Source organism: Sphaeramia orbicularis, chromosome 14 (assembly GCF_902148855.1).
Source record: "Sphaeramia orbicularis chromosome 14, fSphaOr1.1, whole genome shotgun sequence".
NCBI lineage: Eukaryota > Metazoa > Chordata > Actinopteri > Kurtiformes > Apogonidae > Sphaeramia > Sphaeramia orbicularis.
The window spans coordinates 26018136-26038058 of record NC_043970.1 but is presented as its reverse complement, the minus strand read 5'-3'; the positions used below and the strand labels follow the sequence as shown (position 1 = coordinate 26038058).

Sequence of the window (19923 nt, the reverse complement as noted above, 5' to 3'; positions counted from 1 at the left end):
TGGAGAAAACTAAGGATGGGGTGTAACCAATAAGATCTGAGATATAACAGTAAATTTAAATGTGGGCTTAATATTTAACAAATAATACATCACAATTCCCCCTTCTTTTCTCATGTGCAGAAACTCTTGTGAGCACATTTATGTACTGAAGCATTTACAACCAAAGTAGTGTTATTATAAAATGGCACTAAATTAGTGTTTCTTTCTTCCCAGATGAGTACATGAAGAGCACTTCAGACAGTCCAACCTCTACCACTGTTCAAACATCCATGAACCCTGGGAGCAACTCCAAAACAATATGGGACAAGCGAGTGGAGGGTTACATCATCTTGAGGGACCTAGACCTTTACCTCACCAAGCTGGCCAGAGACTTTCTCCTGCTGGCGTCAAAAGCACATTTATGACTTGGCACAGAGAAAGGAGCACTGGAAGCCAGACGTCACATGTAGGCACACAAACAGGCAAAGATTACAGGAAATCAAAACTGAACTGACACTGAGCATATGACAGAAAAATGAGGACGATTATTGTGATAACCACACAGTTTAATAAGTGTTAATCAGTGGCAAAACCTCAAACATGGATCTTATTGTAGCTAGTTTGCATTTTTGACATGCTGTTCTACTGTATATATAAGGGATTTTTTGGGTGTTTCCCATAGTTTCTGTCTTACCTCTAACTGTAAGTTTGCAATACACTTATAGCTGAACAGAGACAACCCTTCTCAACATCCTGTTTTTCCCCAGCCCTCTTTGTACTGGACTTTCCAAAGATATATTTACTATTTATTGACATATTTATTAAAATGCTATTTATTTCAGAGTGGTTTATTTCTCTTACAACATAGAAATACAGTGTTTTACATATTTTTTTATATTTGAGTGGAAAATATCTATGTATGTCTGACAATAAAGAGATGAAGCATTGAGCTGTGATGCCTTCATTTTATGATTTCTACTCTAATTATTTGCAACATTGAACATGGATATAAATCAGCAAGGGAGATGGTATCTTCAGTACAAGTAACAATGACAATAACTGAGTGGCAATCCTCCAGTTAGCTAAAAGGATACTGTCCCCTTGGTTCCTCCGAAAGAAACCCATTTGTCGTTGCTGGTTTCTTCATGTGCTGTTGATTCGAGGAGCAGTCTATAGGGGGAAATGAACACAGTCAGCTGGGACAAAATGTTTTTCGTATTAAAACACCCACTCCCTTCCTCAGGCTCCCCACATGACATCAGAACAGCCACTGACTCACCACTAGCAGATGTCCCCTTTGCCTTTGGCCACCTTCAGCTCTGAGCCCCTGACGAAATCAATGATTCCCTCCTTGCCCCGAGCCACAGCAAACTTAATACTGCACGCCACACAGGGGAGAACAAAGACAAGATAAGATGATAAGTACTGCACGAGAGGCAAAACACAGTCAGAGTGGAGCTCACCCTGCCCGGATTTATGTTCACGTGGTCGATCTTGCTCGCCATCATGGCTAGTTTTGTTACCACCTCAATCACATGGTTGCAGTGCAGCACGGCGTCACCCTGAGGAAGACACAGCTAAGTTGACGTAAATATGGTCATGCACTACCAAATAGTCATGAATACTGACTATTACTGTACCTTTTGCTTATTGTCCTCGTTGGGCATGTGCAGGACGAACATCCCATCACTGAGAGAGCTCACAGAGATACCTGATTGTTACATACCGATAAAATGAATTGGTTACCTTTGAACCACAATCTTTGAAAAAGCAAAAAATGTCAGTAATTTAGTATTAACTTACTGATTTTTAAACCAAAATGATGACAAGAAAGACATGATCACTGCTGAACTAAAATTGTATGCTGTAAAAATGTTGTGCTATTGTTTATCATATTGTTGTTTGTGTAGTTGATAATCTAGTTTGGAAGAGCTATATAACATATCAATGTAAGCTTGATGAATACGAAATAACTATCATCTCATTTGTAATAAGTGAATGTTTCAAACAGCAATAGCAGCTTATTAGCAGTTAAAATATAATAGAAACTTCATGTGACCTGAAGAATGTTTTAGATAATATTACTTTCATTATGTCAAACATAAAATGCCAGATTCATCTGGTTCTCACCTCTCAGGGCATTGTAGTCAATCCTTTGCTTGATCTTGGTTCTGTCCACTAACACAGCATAGGTATTGGTGAGAAGCAGCTGGCGAGGACGAGGCTTGAAACCCCTCCTATCATACTTTACGACTGAAACTCCATACTAAGAAACACAAGGAGAAATACAGCTGTAAGGTTATAGAGAAGTTCAGTAATATTTGATTATCATAATATATCAAACAGGTCAAATGCTACCTGTACTTTGTCGTTGCCGAGAGTCTGGACAATTTTCAGGTTGATTTGCTCACGTTCTGTACAAAATAATAAATAGCATCACAAATACTTTGTGTTTGGTTACATTTAGTATTGTGTAGGTGGACAGTTTGAATGTGCCGATACACACCAAGTCTGGAGTCCAAAACAGCTGCCGACACCTTGAGGGTAGCTGTCTTTCTGATCCTTGAAGATCTCACTGGGCTACAACTTTCTGCATCATCTACAGGCAACAAAAAGATTTTAAAAAATCATCAAGTAAAACCATTTCTAAAAGCCAAGTGAGCTCTTATTTGTAATCAGTGTACCTGTTTCTTCCATTCAGGTTGGATCCTCCTGCAGTATTTCATCACCATGTTCTGCAAGTGAAGCCTCTGTAGGTGCTCAGATGCCTGTATGGACCAAGAAAATGATGATGCAGCTGTGTGTTTTATAGCTCCACAGATTTACTTTCAAAAGTAAAAAGTAAGTGGAGCTTACTAATAGCCCTGTCTGGTCACACAACACTTCCTGCTCATTGATACCATGCCTACCAGGGATTGATTTTCTTAACTTTTAATCTTTTGAGAGAATGGCACATGTAAAGAACCTGTGTTTGAAATTTGAAAAGACCCAGGTGAATAATGCTCAAGGAATTGGTTGGACAAATGTTCTAAGTTGAAATTATGTTAAAAAAAAATCCAAAAATTGAATTTAGTCATCAAACTGTGCGCTGTACCTCTGCTAGTGGTAAAGACTGTGTGTGTGAAATTTGAAAGAATTGGGTGAATAGTGTTAGACAATTGGTTGGACAAAAATCCCAGATCTCAGAAGGGTGGACAGACGGAAAGTCAGATGGAAGGACAGATTTCTTGGTATATCTCTATACCCCCACCCTTTGGGGCAGGCAGGGTATACATATTGTATTGTTTGTACCTCAACAAGGGAAGGTGGGGGTGTCGGCCAGTTTCTGTCCAAAACATTCTTTGGCAGGTTCTTGCTCAGCTTCATGAGGAAGGAGTAGCGTACATGATCCAGGAAATACGCATTCTCAGGGCAGTATTCCTCATGGCGGTAGATGAAGCCTTTTATGAACCTGATGAGAACAAACACATTAAAGGAAATACTTTTAACACGCTTGAAACATGTAGATGCAAATATTAAAAATACATTAAAGTATCAGTCAAGTACCTGCGTATCAATTCAGCAGCCTCTCTGCGCTTCTTGGCTCTTCGGCGCCCTTTCATTCCTCGCCAGCCAGACTGGATCACTATCACTACACATAGATATCCAATAACTATCAAAAAACTCAGCCAATGAGAACCATTAAGGCATGGTTTACTTAAACTTAACATAAGCTATGTGCTATGTGTCAGAATAGTAACAGATTACAAACAAAGTCTTTTTCACGTGGAGGAGACAACATTCACTATAATCTGCTGTACAGCTCTGGAAAATATTAAGAGACTACTCCAAACAAGTAGTGTTACAGACCAGCCAATAGCAATGTGAAAGATTGTTGGAGTACATCATAATTTACATGACAGCTTATACTGAAAATCATAGGATGTTTCCTAATGACCCACAATATTTCAGTCTCAGCCATGTTTATAGGTGTTTGAAGTCTTTAAATGCAAATTAAAGGAGCTTCAGTACTTCCTGTAGTATCTCCTTTAGTGTAAGGACACACTAGACTAGGGGTGCCACACATAAGGTCCGTGGACCAAAACCAGCCTGTGAAAAGGTCCAATCTGGCCTGTGGGATGAATTTGTAAAATGCAAACATTGCACTGAAGATATTAACAGTTGAGGGTATCAAAATCATTTTAATTCAGGGGCCACATATGGCCGTTTTCGATCTCAAGTGGGTGAGACCAGTAAATACTATCATAACAACCTATAAATAATGAAAACTCCAATTTTTTCGCAATGTTTTAGTGTAAAAAAGTAAAGTTACTTGAAAATGTTTACATTTAAACCATCCTTTCACAAAAAATGTGAATAACCTGAACAAATATGAACAACATGAAATGTTTTAAGAGAAGTAAGTGCAATTTTAACAATATTATGCCTGTTACTAAATGTTTTGTGTCTTTGTAGATCCACTGTGGTTTGTAAATTGTCATGCACACGTGTAAATGATAAGCTGAGGCATAATATTGTTAAAAGTTCACAGAAAATTGTTGTTTGTGGTTGTTCATGTTAGTCACATTTTTAAAGGATATTTTATAGATGTAAACATTTTCATAATGTAATGTAACTTTTTTCACTGCAATCATTTTACTGGTCTGGCCCATTAGAGATCATGTGGCCCCTGAACTAAAATGGGTTTGACACCCCCGCACAAAACCATCCTTTAGGAAACGAGAGGAATGCTGTTTCATAATTCACTGCAGCAGTAACATCAGGCAATCCAACTGCTGACAACCCCCCCCCCCCCCCCCCCCCCCCCCACCAATGACAGGCAAAGATGTGCATTTTTTATCTTATGCCACATCTGTCAAATAAGTATTTTGAAAATATTTTGAATATTAAATAATAAGTGGATGTAAACTCTACAGTTGGTGTAAAATATGATGTTAATGTTACAGTAGAACCTGTGCTTAGTTTGCATTATTTACATCCTCATATTATGTGCTGTTGTAGTGCAGCCTGTAGAAATACCATTAATTAATATTTAAGCTCCTTCAGTAAAAGATGCTTTAATAAAATTAAACAAGAAAAGTTAACTGGAAACCCGTTCTTCAAGAGGAAGAGAAATTCAGTCAAATCAGGCTGGAGTAAGCATATTTGTGAGTTAAAATGTTGAGCCTTCATCTTCAGAACATGACATGGTAGTTTCACCAAAGGCCCACATAACATCAGCCTCATGTCAGTGCAGCCGGATTCTCTCTGCACTGCAGGGTTTTTCCTTATGTAATTCTCTTTATCTTTCCTTAACCTCATGATGTTTACCATTGAGATCAAGGAAAAGTGGTTAGTAAAGGTAGATAAGAGGTCATTTTTTTTTTAAAACTTTTTAAACACAACCCTTGCTTTCCTTGCCTTAGAATCTATAACCCCTAATCTATATTTCTAATCAATACTTGTATGACAGATACCTCCCCAAACTAGGACACTTCCAAAACATGTGCGTCAGTGACACTGGTGAAAGCTTACAATGTTTACAGGAGTTATCAGTGTTTGGGAATAATCTGTTAACCTTTTGATGTGTCATATCAGTCCCCGGACTCTTGCTTGTTTTGTCTGTCTTGTCTGTTATTTCCTGTTTTATTTTGTTAAGTTCTCCTCTTGTGTCATGTCTGGTGTCTTTGCTTCCCTTCCCTGATTGTGTCACCTGTGTTGATTACCTGTCCCCGCCCTGATTTGTTCCACCTGTGTCTCATTGTCTTCTCTCCCTCCTGTGTATATAAGCCCTGTGTTTTCCCCTGTCCTGTGCCAGTTTGTGTTCCTCCTTTTTGGTGTGTCTACTTACCAGCGTTTTCCTCGGATCCTGTTTGTTTACCTGCCTGTCTGTTTCCGACCCGGATTGTTCCTCAACTCCTGAGTTTTGCCTGACCCCCTGTCTGTACTTCAGCCTCTTCAGTCACTCCCGTGTTTGACCTTTTCGCCCGGATATATGGTATGTGATTCTGCCGTTTCCCCAATGTACTGTTGCCTGTCTGCTAGTCTCCCTGTGTATGACCTGGTCTGTCCCCTGATGCTCCTCTGCTTTTTCCTAGTCGGGTTCCCCTCGTGTGCTCCCAACCCGGGCCGTGGGTTTCCTCATTTGGGTTCGGACGTCGTGACGAATCCGCGAGGACGATTCACTGAGGATTCACCCGAAACCTTTTTATGTGAACTGTATTTCCTGTCTGTGTTTAATAAACACAACTATATTGTATTTTTGTCTGCTGGTTGTGCTTTTGGGTCCAGATTTTGTACTTCCTGTCCTAACATGATGTGACCAGTGCTGTCTATGTAATACCTCATACTGTGTAAGGTTCTGTCTGGTGGAGACATTAAAAGTACTTTCTCTTCCTGGTCCTTCGAACCCTCTAATTCCAATGGATCCTGTCTCAGGTGTTGAAGAGTGTTTGTCGATATCAGCTGAGGTGGCATTTATATATAACTGATGTGCTGTCATGGAGGAAAATGTAATGCAGAGGTTAGTGTTCATAAGTGGGATATAAGTGCATGGAACATTCTATTTAACAAAACTCTGTGGTTGAAAATACTTGAAAAAAATTGTGACTATATAAAATCATCTTTCTTTTTAACCAGAAGATGCCATTCATAAAATGTATTGTTGAATGACTTGCTACGATGGGCGTCAATAATGAGCTGGCATTGACAGTAACTGTTTCTTGTATGAACCCAGACTTTGAGGGAATGACAAACTACTCGGTTAATAATGCCTTTAAGGGCAAAGGAGCGCAGCAGACAGCTTCCATATTCATCCAAGATGGAAACTGTGTCTGCATCCAATATGAGATACTTCACAAATTACTCAGCCTCTAATAGAACTGGAAATATGTTGAGGCTATCCCTCATGTTGTGAACTCTTAATTTTTTCCAGAGCTATAATGTCTACATCTGGAATGTGGACCATGTGGAGGCAACAAGGGTACAGGATAATTGCCATAATTACAAAGCGCCTGAACCTGCACGTCTGATGCGCTGGTACTTTGATCTCTCGCGGTAGCCTCTCCATGATGTCTGCAGAGTCAAAGCTGGAAGAAAAACAAAACAAAAACAATATCAGATTCAGATTTATGCCGTTTTTCATGTATCAGTGGTTCCAATGTACTGTAGACTGATAGCATTCAAGTGCAAGTGATCTTTTTTTAAAATACCTGTAATATCTACAACTGTTACTTACCAATGTCGGGCTTTTTTGCTTCTAGTGCATCCTCAGTGGTGAAGAGAGTTTTAGGGAATCGGATGAAGATTTTTGATCTGCAGGAAATTATTAGCTTAAATGAATTCAAGTTAAATTAGTTTTATTTATATTGCCCGATGTCATAAATACAAGTCTGCTGAAACTCTGTACAACATACAACACTCACTGTGCTAATTACCCATTTAATATGGAAAAGGTAAACTCCAATTAAACATTTACAAACATTTTGCAGAGAAAAGGGTGGCCCTCTTACACTACACTACTTTACACACTGTCTACTTCTTCCTACAATAATATATTACCTGCCCAGCTTGTACTCCTCTGCTTTGTATCCCAGGTGGTTGACCAGTGTGGACACACCATCAGCGAGTTTGCCATGCCAGTTGGGCCATGTGTCTGGACACAGGGGCTTATACCTAAAGCCATAATTGTAATGACAGAAGGCTGAGCACAGGGTGAAGTGATTTAGGCAGATAGTCTTACAGAGAAATGTCACCTCTGCAGGAAGGCTTCAAAGCGACGTCTGTAGGCAAAGCCAGCTCTCCTGACCCGTAAGTTTTCCATCAGACCCAAGTACTTCACCTGGTGTCTGACCAGAACTTCATCAAACCGACCTGCAGGTAGAGATGATATTTATTCTTTCCTTTTACATACTTTAACTACACAAATACTATATTTTATAGTACATTTAAAAAATGTTAAAATGTTTAATATATTATGTGTTTTTCTAGTTTTCTGGTGGAATTTCCAGTATTAATTTGCTCCTGATACAAACCCAACACTTGTGGTTTTTACAGTTACAATGACATATTTTCTTCCCTTTTCTTTAAGCCGTCTCTTCAAGTCTTGAACCCTAATAACCCTAAAATCTACAGGAAGTGCGGAGTTTAATTCACTTTCTTTATTCTAGCTGTGAATGACAATGCTATTTCTGCTTAACAGGGAAGGGAAAAAAAGCAATCATAGGTTTTACTGCATTCAGGACTAAGCTTTAGTTTTTGAGGTTTTTTTTATGATTAAACCAGGACAACTTGACCAGAGATCAAAAATGATATCTATCTTTTATTTGAGGTATAGACTTTACAAATATAGAATTCTGCAACAAAAAGATTCCTATTACATTATGTGACATGTCAACATACCTGGCTGCTTGGCATCATTAGGTTTGATACAGCGCACATAGGATGGCTCTTTTGACATGAGGATCTCCATAAGTTTCATCAGGCTGTTTTTAAACTGAGTGGCAGCCTAAAGTAAAGACAGAGTGAGACCATGTGGGGTATACTGTGGTTTTGGAAGTTTGTATCAGCATGTGCATGAGCTAATCTCTAGATGAAGGAAAAAAAAACACTTAAAATATTAAATACAGAGGATATTTCAGTGTATCCCATTAATTAAAAATTTAAACCACAGCAAGCAATACTTCATGTTTAAAACCACGCTAACTGTGATTTAAAAAAAAAAAAAAAAAAAAAAAAAAACTTCTAAAAAGAAAAAGTGCAAGGGCATAGGGAAAATGTTATATATTTCTCACCATCTCTGGGCGTTTCTGGTCAATCACTTCCTCTCTGCGGAAGCAATGATTTAGGATCTGGTTGTCTGACTGACACATGACCTAAGCAGAGACCAAACCACATGGCCACATGAAGCACAAGCCTCTCTTCCTGCTCACTTAATCCAATGTTCCTCCTTCTACCTTGACTTTTTGTATTGATCTCACCTCTTTCAGATTTCTGTTCAGCAAATCATTGTTCTTGTCCATGAAACCTACAAAAGTTCAGTTTGCAATCAAGAAATGAGTGATTTGTCTGTATTGCACTGTAATATGTAATGTGCTTCACCTCATGCAAAGAAATGATTGAATAAATAAAAATAACGATTAAAGATAAATGATAGCGTACCATTGACATTGTAATTAACCTCTCCAGCATAATGCAGCAATCTGAACTCCTCCCTACTCATTACCCTCCGTGTTTTTCCATTGGCCAACTTGTGACTAAAATATATAAATACACATGAAGATGTACAAACACAAATAAGTTGTAACAGTATATAATGTAGTTGAAGCTAATTTAAATGTAAACTATGATACTTACGTGACAAAATGGGGATGACCGCCCAGTGTGCCCTCCAGTTTCTCTAAAAAGGAGATGTCACATGTTTCTCCAGGTCTCAGACACTCCTCGTCCTGGTAGATAATCAGTATTAAACTTAACATGGGACAAGGATTACACTGTATATACAGAAAAAAAATATAAACTACAACATGTCACCAGAATGGAGATGATGCCTTTGTGCTTCTCTTCTATCAGGTCACAAATGATCTTATTGTCAAAGTACTTCACGGTCTCCCACTGAAATTAAGTGCAACATTCAATCTTAAGTTAAAACAGAAATGTATATAGGTGCATAGATGTGTCAAACGTCTTTATTTTTCATCAGTGCACTCACTGCAATCCCCTCTGTCTCGTATTCCTCCTGTTCAGATCTGAGGGTGAGCTCGATAAACAACTGCTGAAGCTTCTCGTTGCAGTAGTTGATGCAGAACTGCTCAAAACTGTAGGCAGGAATATTTGGAAAATTAGGCCAAATGCACTCCAGAGTTATGAGCATTGGGGACACAACAGAAGTAATTACAAAAAATATGGTTTCTGGCTGTTCTGAAACACAGGTAAAGGGAACTCATACCTATTGTGCTGCAGGACCTCAAACCCATAAATATCTAGAAGTCCTATAACAGAGGATCCTTTGCTGCTGTGGTAGAGTTCATCCTGTGTAACATACGTACAAATCATATAAGCATGTTGTAAAACACCACAACAATCCACAACAGCATAGTTTTTCCTATGTCCTTGAGCTGTTATTGGGATGGTGACTTTACCTTGAGAGCAAGTGATTGGTTGATCTTCTCTACCAACCATGTGAAGGTGCGGCCATACATAGCCTTAGCTAAGGCATCGCGAGCAGACATAGCCTGCTCAAAATTTAGTGGGCTGATCATCTGTAACATTCAAGTAATAAATTAAATAAATACATCTGCATAATACACACCTAACAGCTGTAAATACGAGAAGCAAGGACAAAAACATCGTCACCTCCTCTCCTTTGGCAGTTAGTTTCTTGTGAGTGAGTGCCTCCCTGAGGGCTGAGCCATCAACTCCCAGCAGCTGGAAAACAACACATCTGTTCTCAGCTTTTACTTTTTGCATATTTGAGCATCCATTAATGCTAGTGGGACTGTTCTGACCTTCTCAAGATTTCTTATCTGTGTCTCAGTGGTGATATGAGTTTCTCCTTCTTCCCCTTCACCAAAATGTGTGTTCCCAAGATGGAGAACGCTGGCAATGATATTCAGCAATTTCTGAGGTCAGACAGAGGAAAAACCGTCAACAACCATCTCATGACAAAACATCACAAGTTGTGAAATTGCAATTTCCCCCTCATCTTTACCAGAAATACATGCAGCATTATCTAGAGATGCCTTCAATCTTTATCACATGAATCAAAAATGCAAGTCAGTGTTTGGAAAAAAGAAAGACACATTACATATTCATGGTTGAAAATGAAGAATGAGAATGAAGAAGTAACACCAAACAACAAGGGAAGATGAATTAATATGAATTAATTATATACACAAACGAGAAAATTAACAGTAAATCTGTGCATCTTTTAATCATGTAATATTGGTGTTCATACTGGGTAAGCTATTAATACATTTTTAACATAAATTGATACTCTAATTAGCACTAAACATTTATGCATCTAGTAATCATTTACTAATATGTTAAAGTATGTCAGAGCTTGGTAAATCTTATTTTTCCATTTATTTATTTTATTTATGTACCAGGAAAATATCGCAAAACAACAGATCACTTGAAAAAGTTCATTAAATACCTTTAAAGGTATTTAAAAATTGTTATGAAGGAAAGTTTTTGCTGCTTTTCATAACCTCTGTAGATGGTCTAAGTTAAGGATATTGCTGGTATGGTCATCTATTTGTTTCTTTCTTACGTTCTTTACCTTTCTTTCACTCTTATTTGTAATATTTTACGCAGCTTTTATGTTGCTATTGCGTTTATATGTAAGATTGTTTTGTTTTCAATGTGAAATAGTTTGTTTTTGCCATTTTGTCCAGGACTTCCTAGAAGAAGAGATCTTCACCTAGCATTTCTCAATGGGATCTTACTGATAAATAAAGGATAAATGAAGTAAAATAAAATGTCACGAGGTTCACAGCTGAGCCATTTCATTAAAGGTGCATTGTGTAGGAATACTAGCATCATTATAAACTATTAAATTATGTATAAAGCAATACTTTAGTTAACATGAACACCATTATTAAACAGCAAGTAAACACATAAGGCAGTTCCTTAATGTTCATTACTGCATTAACTATTAATTAATGTACCCTTATTGTAAAGGGTTATCATAAAACCATGCCTTTGGTTTAGGTTTAAGCACACACTGTCCATGGATGTTACACTTAAATACAATAAATATGCTTCATCTGCAAACATTAATGAAAAAAACAACATTACATGCAGTTGTACATAAAAGCAAGTTTATTCAGCATCACTGACCTGCACTTCTTCATCACTGAAGCCAATAACCGACAGGGCTTTCATGACAGTTTTCCAATTATTCTTGTCACTAATGGAGCTTACTCTGGGACAGTTTCCCTGAACAAGACAAATGTGTGTTAGATCACAACAGTATAAATGCATGAAAGTCAGCATTAACAGGATGTGTGCATGTCACTTTTAACTCCCCATACTCACTTTGACTAGATACTTGTAGTTCTGTGGGTTTCTGTCCAGGTCCAATCTGTGAAGCAAATCATCATCTCCTCCTTCCAGAAGCTGATAGAAGATGTGGAAGTTTCTCTCACCGTGGTTCTGGTGTACAACACGAGATTTCTCCAGAAGGTAGTTCAGGATGTGTCCGCCGACTGGTGCCCCCTTTAAGTGTTTAGTTTCAATTTGTAGACAAACAGGGACTATAAAAACTAGGGCTGCTGCCCGGAACATGAAATCTAAAAAAACAAAGCAGTGTAAGCACAGACCTTTTGCCATATATAATGAGCAAGGTCTTACCCTAAAATCAAACTGGACATCCATGTATTTCCCAAAACGACTGGAGTTGTCATTCCTAAGCGTTTTGGCATTGCCAAAGGCCTGTGCGAAACAAAAGAGGTGGGAAAGTAATAAAAGGCAATTAGTGGTAGGAAGTTAAATTAAAAATAACAATAGAATAAGTGATTTGTCAATAATACAATCAATGGAAAACATTAAAATCCTTTGAAACACAAAACAAATGAAACACACGATTTGGAAAAATAATTTAGCATATATACTGATTCTAAAATTCTAATTGTGATACTGTTGTTCAGTTTTTAAAGGGAGCAGTTGAATACCTCCAGAACAGGGTTTGACTGTAGTAGTCGGTCACCAAGGGCAGCCATGTGATCATTTGCAGGGCAGGTAACAGCGTAGTAGAGGAGAATCTTCTTGGAAGCCTCAGTTTTACCTGCACCACTCTCCCCTGATATGAGAATACACTGGTCTTTCCTCTCAGTTCGCATGGCCCGGTAAGTGTTGTCTGATAATGCATAGCTGTGAAAAAGTCGCAAAGCAGCTATAGATCAACATCCTGCTACAACATTATGCTGAAATAAATCTGTGTACATTCTTCTGAACATGAGGCATTTAATACAAAGCTGTATTATAGCTGCTTAGGTGTAAACATTACTCACTAAATTATGTTATTAATATTGTCTTTCCAAATTTTTATGGGTGGAAATGCTCCAACAAATAGAAGTACACAAAAATCTAAATAACCACTACACATCATTAAATTCCACTCTTGTATTAAGAAATGTTTTTTGAAAACACAAACTCTATTAATAATATACAGTATGGTGATAATGTCATGTTATCATCAGTAGGATAGTGTATGATTCTGAGAAAATGTTCATGTAGTGACTCACATGTGTGGTGATATCTCATAGAAGCTGACCCCTCTGTAGCGTTCCATCTGCTGCTTGGAGTAAATCTCCAGCTCTTTGTAAGGATTCACTGACACCAACACTGAGCCAATATATGTCTGAGCCAAAGTATTAGGAGAAGAGACAACACATTCACATATCTCATCAAAACAAATACCAACATGTGTAACACATAAACAGTAAGTAACACATGAATAAAATGAGTTTATTACATAGACTAAATTTTCTCTGAAGCGTCGCCGTAGGTTTTCTATGAAGGCTGCTTCACTGTTGTAATTTTCCAGAAGGACAAAGTCCTGCACCCCAACCCTGTCCCGGGCAGTCAGGGCACTCTCCATCACCAGGCGCACTCTCCCCTCAACATCCACTTCCTACAAAGACACAAATTACACAGTACAGTACTATGGAAATGAAGCAGCTGTCTAACACAGGTAATTGATACTGCTGGGAGGAGAAGAGTCAGTCACTCAAGATCAGTGTCTCAGGAAGCACATGAGTGAATTTGATAAATGAGGGTAAGAAAATGAATGACTGAAGTCTGGGTAGAGTTACACTCTACATCCCTCAAGTGTTCACATCTTAAAAAGAAAAGAGGAAAAGGGTTTCCTGCTCTCACTGAATACCCTCTCATAGCTGTAATAACACCGTGCTGACAAGCAGGGGGCAGACAAGACCAACTCCCACTTCAGTACAATCACTTAGATACAACAGTGCTGATCAACAGTGCAATAATCACAAGATAATGTAATAACAGACAGAACTAAGAACTAATTCATCAAAAGCGTGAACATGTTTTTCAATAATTTCTCTAAGTCAAATGCTGCGTGACTTCAACCGTATCACCAAAACAGCACTGTTCTGTGCAGCTTGACTGTAGCCAGAAAAAACATACAAACACTGAGTTCCAGCGAACCTTGCCAAGATTAAACAAAGAAGACATTTAAAGAATCCCAATGATAAACAGACGGGATGGGCTCCTCTATTATGTGATAGTGAGATAGAGTATTATGATGTATGTACAGTACAAACAGCTTTTTTTTTCTTAATCACCAGACAGGGTTAAACCAATGCCAGTAGGAAGGTGTGTGTACATGTCAACCTGACGGTGATGGCATCCTTGAAGTACAGAAAGGAAATAATTATGAGTTGGCAAAAAGGATATTCTCATATATGCCCTAAAGTAATATTACTCATGCTCAGCCAGTTGTGCCCACAGAAAGAGGTAAGAATGCCAGTATTCAATACTCACAGATAAAAATCAAGGCACACGAAGTAGTGCGTAATCAATGCTCAAAGTCACCCAGCAGCTGCCTTTCTTCAGTCACAAAGCTGCATTCACAAGAGGAGCTTTCCTATTTCTTACACAGCAGTAGTAAAAAAACAAGCAGAGTGGAACAAAGGGGCTAAACTTCCATAGAACTTCTGGTTGCCTTGAATGCAAGACCCTCTCAAGGGTCTCATTTGGCTGGTTAATGCTGGTAGAGGGTCATTATCTCTGCACATTAGATGCAGGAAAATCCTTGAAAAAACATCAGTGGACAACAGTGGAAGATAGCCAAGAAATGAAACCAAAGGAAGGTCACCGGACACTTCCACAGCAACCACTCCTCTCTCCTTCACCTACAAGTATTGTTCTCCTACTATTGCAGGTGGGCAGATAGTACTTACAGATCACAGTCAGATTTTCCAAAGGATACAGCTAAGGAATGTTAGGGTCAGGTTTCGGGCAACTGTTCAGTGGATACTAAAAGTTTCTTTGCTGTGGGTCACCACCTACGAATGTTTTTATATGCACTTTATTCCACACTGTAGAAATCCTTTTTTTTCACCTCAATTTATAGCAAACAGAAGACAAATTCAGAATACTTTGCAGTGCCAAACAGGCAAACAAAAACAGAAGCAAACAAACAAAAAACTCCATTCTGCTCGAGGATGCATGTAACTGGCCAACAACTACAGTTAGAATGATTTGACTGTCAAGCTACTGTGGAAAGTGAGCACATATACTGCTGCATAATAACACACATTTTGTGGTGTGCCACAAAAAATTTGACCCAATTAAGTAACATAAATTAAACAACAATATTTTCACCAACATCTGTTTAACTTTAATCAGGATGTGGGCATAACACTCATTGCATATAATCTTAAACTGTTAAAGAAGATTGTAGTATGAAACCACAGAACGCACTTTCATACATTCAGCATGTATCAGCTTATACAGCATGGCCTACTGGCATTAGAACCTGACTTAAACTTCAAAAAAGTTGATATGTGATGTTATGTGATAAGTTCAGTAGCTGGTGTGCTTTCAGTGTGTGCAATGTTCACCTTTCCAGTGTCCTTAAATGAACAGTTTGTTTTTCCCCTTAAGTGAGACAGGGAGGCATTGAAAGATACAGTATCAGAGCTTCCAAGCAACGAAACACTGTTTTCTCGCTCAGATCAAAACAGAGCAAACATTGTTTTTAAGGCTTTATACCAGGGAGCATATCCGCACAAACAATCACTTAATGGTACAAATCCTGATCCATAACAGTACTAGAGAAATGTTGCTACCTTTAAAGTTACAAAACATAAGAGGCAATGTGTAAAATGTTTTGACTTTTTTCTGCTACTGAGATACTTTAAAGGCTGCATATCGGGGATAGAGATTTAACCTGGATAAAATGTAATCCTTGCACTATTGCTGCTGCTCCCAGCAGTGCCTGAGTGCTTTATGTGGAATTTAACTGTGACTGACAACGACTTGAGGTGAAATCTTTAGGTTTGTTGCTTCAGCTACAATGACAGCCAGTGAAGAAGGCTATCCTAAAAGTAAGACTTGGCTCTTGGCCCCATGACTAAGCTCCACTAGGCCAAATACATTTGGATTGTCTTCCTTATAAGGCATGCCCCACCACTCTGTCCCAGAGTGAGCTCCTCCAGTACCACAGCTGCCTCTACACCTCTGATGTGCCAGTAGTGGATATAATGGAAAAACACCATGTGTATATGCTTTGGATTGTTAGAGTTTAAGGCTGTTATCCTTAAACAAAACCCAAAATAGACACTGAGTCATAAACATGCAAGAAAAAACCACCAGTGACTCATTGTTCTGTTTAACTTTTTTTCTCTCCCAGTCGAAGCGCTTTACTGTATGAGCCTATAAATGTATGCACATTCACAAAAAATATACAAAATGCATTCACTGTGCAGCTGTAGACATGAAAACACAGCAGACAGCATCATAGCAGTCGGGCTTACCCTGCCTTGGTACCTCATCCTGTCCTATTGTTGCTGGAAGAAGGCTGAGCTGGTGGTTCCCCCTGGGGTGGTGCTCCTCCTCCTGTGTCAGTCACACTCTTGAACTTTTCATCCACCTTTTCCCATCAGCGATGGGATTTTTTCATTTATCGACTCTCCCCGTCAGTCACCGTTACACTTTCTCAAAGCTTTAGTCACTTTCTCCACGCCTCTCCTCCTGTTTGCCTGGCGTCCCTATGAGGACAAAACACACTCAGTCAGGCCAAAACACCAACAGCTCCTCTTGTTTATACCTTCAATTCATCTTCCCTTTGACAGGTCAAGCAAATGTCCGCCTCTCCACAAGCCCCTCTCCTTCCTTTAAACTATACAGCATGAAATAAGGGCAGGAACTCCACTCACACGTCATACGCTGAAAAAAAAAGTCAAGGGAAAGTATGCTGTTGGAGTGTATGAAAAAAGAAACAGAAAGACAGAGCTACAAGCCCTTGGAAAAATTTGCTAAGAGACCCAAACTACAAACATGTAATCAGTGTGCAGCTATATAAAAAAGAAAAAAAAAAAAAAAACAGAAATCACATGATGAGATCGTTGCACATTCTTTCTTTCCTTCCCTCCCTTTTTCGCTTGCTCCCTCCCTTTTCTCCCACAAGCTGAGACAGATTCACATGGGATGAGAGTTATGGAAGTGTTTCACCAGCGAGATTGCTCGTCTCCTTGTGGCTGCCTTCCACTGTTGATGAAGTAACATACACCATCATCAAAATATCACTGCATGACTATTTGACAGCCTGCTTTTCATTTGCTAAATCGAGTTTATAGGTTCTATCCCCAGGGACAACAATAACGCAACAAAGTTTATATTTCTGCAACTTTTCACCTGTGTTGACATAATGTGGTGTCCGCATGGACCATCAGACACTGGACTGTCTTTTAAAGTTTCCTCCCATTCGGGGTTTTCTGGTGAGTGCTGTCAAGGCAGTGTTGCCTCTGTGAGAGAACAGTGCCCTCCGCTGGTTTCCCTCTCCTCATCTTTCCTCTCACCCCATTTTGCCTCAGTCTGTCTCCACGCCTCACTCGCATTCCCTTGCCAGCATCATCAACTATCCAACACTAAAGAATCTGAATAATGTTACCCAGATGGAGAAAGTCTCTTGCTCTTTTTCTCGATCTCCTGCTGTCTCAATAGTTTGTGAAAGAAGAAATAAAGGTATCTGTGCTTCCTACCAACCATGTACACAGTCTACAGTATGTCAAGTGCAAAGCACTAATCTGTCATATTCATTAAAGGACATACAGCAGCTAAATTATGGTCCTCTGCCCCTTTTACTAAATATGGAAAGCACTCGTTTCAGGCCCAAGGCCTACGTTCCTTCTCTTGGTCTTTTTTGGTCAAATGTTTTCTCACTTTTTTCTGAATATTTCACCATCACTTTTCTCCAAACTGTGGTCTATTCACATCAAAGGTTTAGTCACTATTCTGCAGTTCCTTTTCATACAAGGAAAACACAGTTTAGAATTAAATTACCATTGAAAAAATTGATCAAAGCCCAATGTTTTTGCATTGTTGTCTTCCCATATCAAACCCAAACAGTGCAGAAAGGAAATATTTATGATGAAGAGGTTTTGTGGTCCACATTGTACACCAGGATACAATGTATTTTCAAATGCGTCTGCAACAAGCGTATGAATACATGTAGAACAATTGTGCTTGATGAGTTGTTAGATGCATGTGCCAAGTAACTGAATGTGAGATTATTAGAGTTCATGGACACTGGGGTACCATGTATCTATAAGCCCAGAGTGTAGGTGTTTCTAGACTTGGACCTGGACCTTCAGTCAGTGTAGTCTATCAGAGTTCATAGAAAACTTTGAAAGTGAATCATGTGGAGGCATTTTAATACAACAGATATATTGCTGGCATCATTTATTGACTTACTTTTAAGACTTGGAGGGTTTCCAAGTCACAGCATAACCGCATGGATGTGGAAAACATGAAGGTATTCTCCTAACACATCTGCTTTCTCTATACACCACACACATTACCCATACACAGCACTGGGCATAACTCTTACTGTCTTGTGCAAAAAAATGTAAGTAAACAATAAATGCAAATAAGTTAGACAGTGCATCTTCATCACCATGGTTGTACCATCCATTTTCCACCTCCTTTTTTCAATCAGTGTTCCTATCTTTGTTTTGCAGTTCCTGTAAGTGGAGTTTCCTTCCTTGCTGTTTCCTTCAGGACCATTTACTCTGAGCTCAGCTCAAAGCAGCTCCAGTCTGAAATCTGTCTCTATCTCTTGTATCTGCACTTTTATTCATTTAAATAGGTTCCAAAGTCAATAAATGTAAATGCTAAGGAAACGAATGTGATATGTGGGATAGGTACTCTTCAAATATATTGGACTCTTTTGACAAACTCAAACCAAAGTGCTGCAAAAAATGATCCAAACATCTGCCTGACTCCAATTTCAGATAATTACATTAAAAACTCAAAAACAAATGCAGAACATCTGACACATTATGAAAAATATTCAGATACCCTGGTATAACCTCGCCATAAACTGCCTTCCTCTATACAACAGCTGTTTGAGATACAGTATTTCACCATTTTATATCAGACGTATTAAGATTTTCCGATTCAAAATAACAATGAATCATGGTGGAGCAATGTCTTTTTCTGGGCAGAGTGGAAAAGAGGTTGTTTCCTTTTTGTGTTTCACTTTTCCCACTCTGCTGCTCCCTCACTCTCACAGACACCCTGCACTCACCGTAATAGCTTTATGTGGTTTAATAGTTTATTTTTCTCTCTATTTTTCTTGTCCTGCCCTGTGTTAGTGCTCCTTATGTTTCATTGTAGAAGCAGTATAGAGTTCATTTAGAAAATAAGCTATATTTGGAAGTTGCTTATGTTACCTAACCTGGCCTCCCTCCCTGTCTATTATATCCTTGGTAGAGACACCATTTTCAACCTAGTGTCCAACTGCACCGAACTCCCTCAGCACCCATCTGCTGTCCTGTCACCCCGCTCTGACCTCTACTGCCTCTCATCCCCCAGATCCCCATTACACCACAAAGCCTTGTCTATAAATTCATCAAGATGTAAAAAAAACCCCCAAAAAACAAAAACCTTACAAATCAACACACTTTGGAAACACATTAATATGTTAGAGGAAAGTCAAACAAAAAGACAAAAATAAAAATTGTAATGAGTTCAAGTCTTTTCCCCTTTTGGTAGTAATACATACAGTGAACATTATTGTGTGTGTGTGTGTGTGTGTGTGTGTGTGTGTGTGCGTGTGTGTGTGTGTGAGCGTGTGAGTGTGTGTGAGCGTGTGAGTGTGTGTGAGGGGTGCACGACAATAATGTAACTTCCTTTACAAGATCACTGAGACGATAAAGCACTATAATCTAGATCAGCACCTCCTGATGTTCTCAGTAGGACTCGGGGCTC

The 19923-nt window shown here is 38.9% G+C and overlaps 1 protein-coding gene across 1 annotated transcript; it reads right to left on the bottom strand.

The window, feature by feature from the left end:
- Positions 1 to 527: 527 nt before the first annotated feature.
- On the bottom strand, positions 528 to 16834 carry LOC115433466 (unconventional myosin-Ic-like). Its single transcript, XM_030154892.1, is given in 35 exon segments — positions 528 to 1149; positions 1259 to 1275; positions 1278 to 1357; positions 1444 to 1541; positions 1620 to 1690; positions 2110 to 2245; positions 2338 to 2393; positions 2486 to 2499; positions 2501 to 2556; positions 2558 to 2578; positions 2664 to 2747; positions 3271 to 3430; positions 3526 to 3610; positions 6978 to 7046; positions 7196 to 7272; positions 7519 to 7632; positions 7713 to 7830; positions 8359 to 8464; positions 8751 to 8831; positions 8937 to 8983; positions 9118 to 9212; positions 9313 to 9404; positions 9490 to 9570; positions 9668 to 9773; positions 9905 to 9987; positions 10098 to 10217; positions 10312 to 10383; positions 10464 to 10577; positions 11797 to 11895; positions 11995 to 12174; positions 12310 to 12390; positions 12630 to 12828; positions 13203 to 13318; positions 13433 to 13591; positions 16467 to 16834. Coding segments are annotated over 35 exon segments (3132 nt in total). The 5' UTR covers positions 16485 to 16834; the 3' UTR covers positions 528 to 1122.
- Positions 16835 to 19923: the final 3089 nt, after the last annotated feature.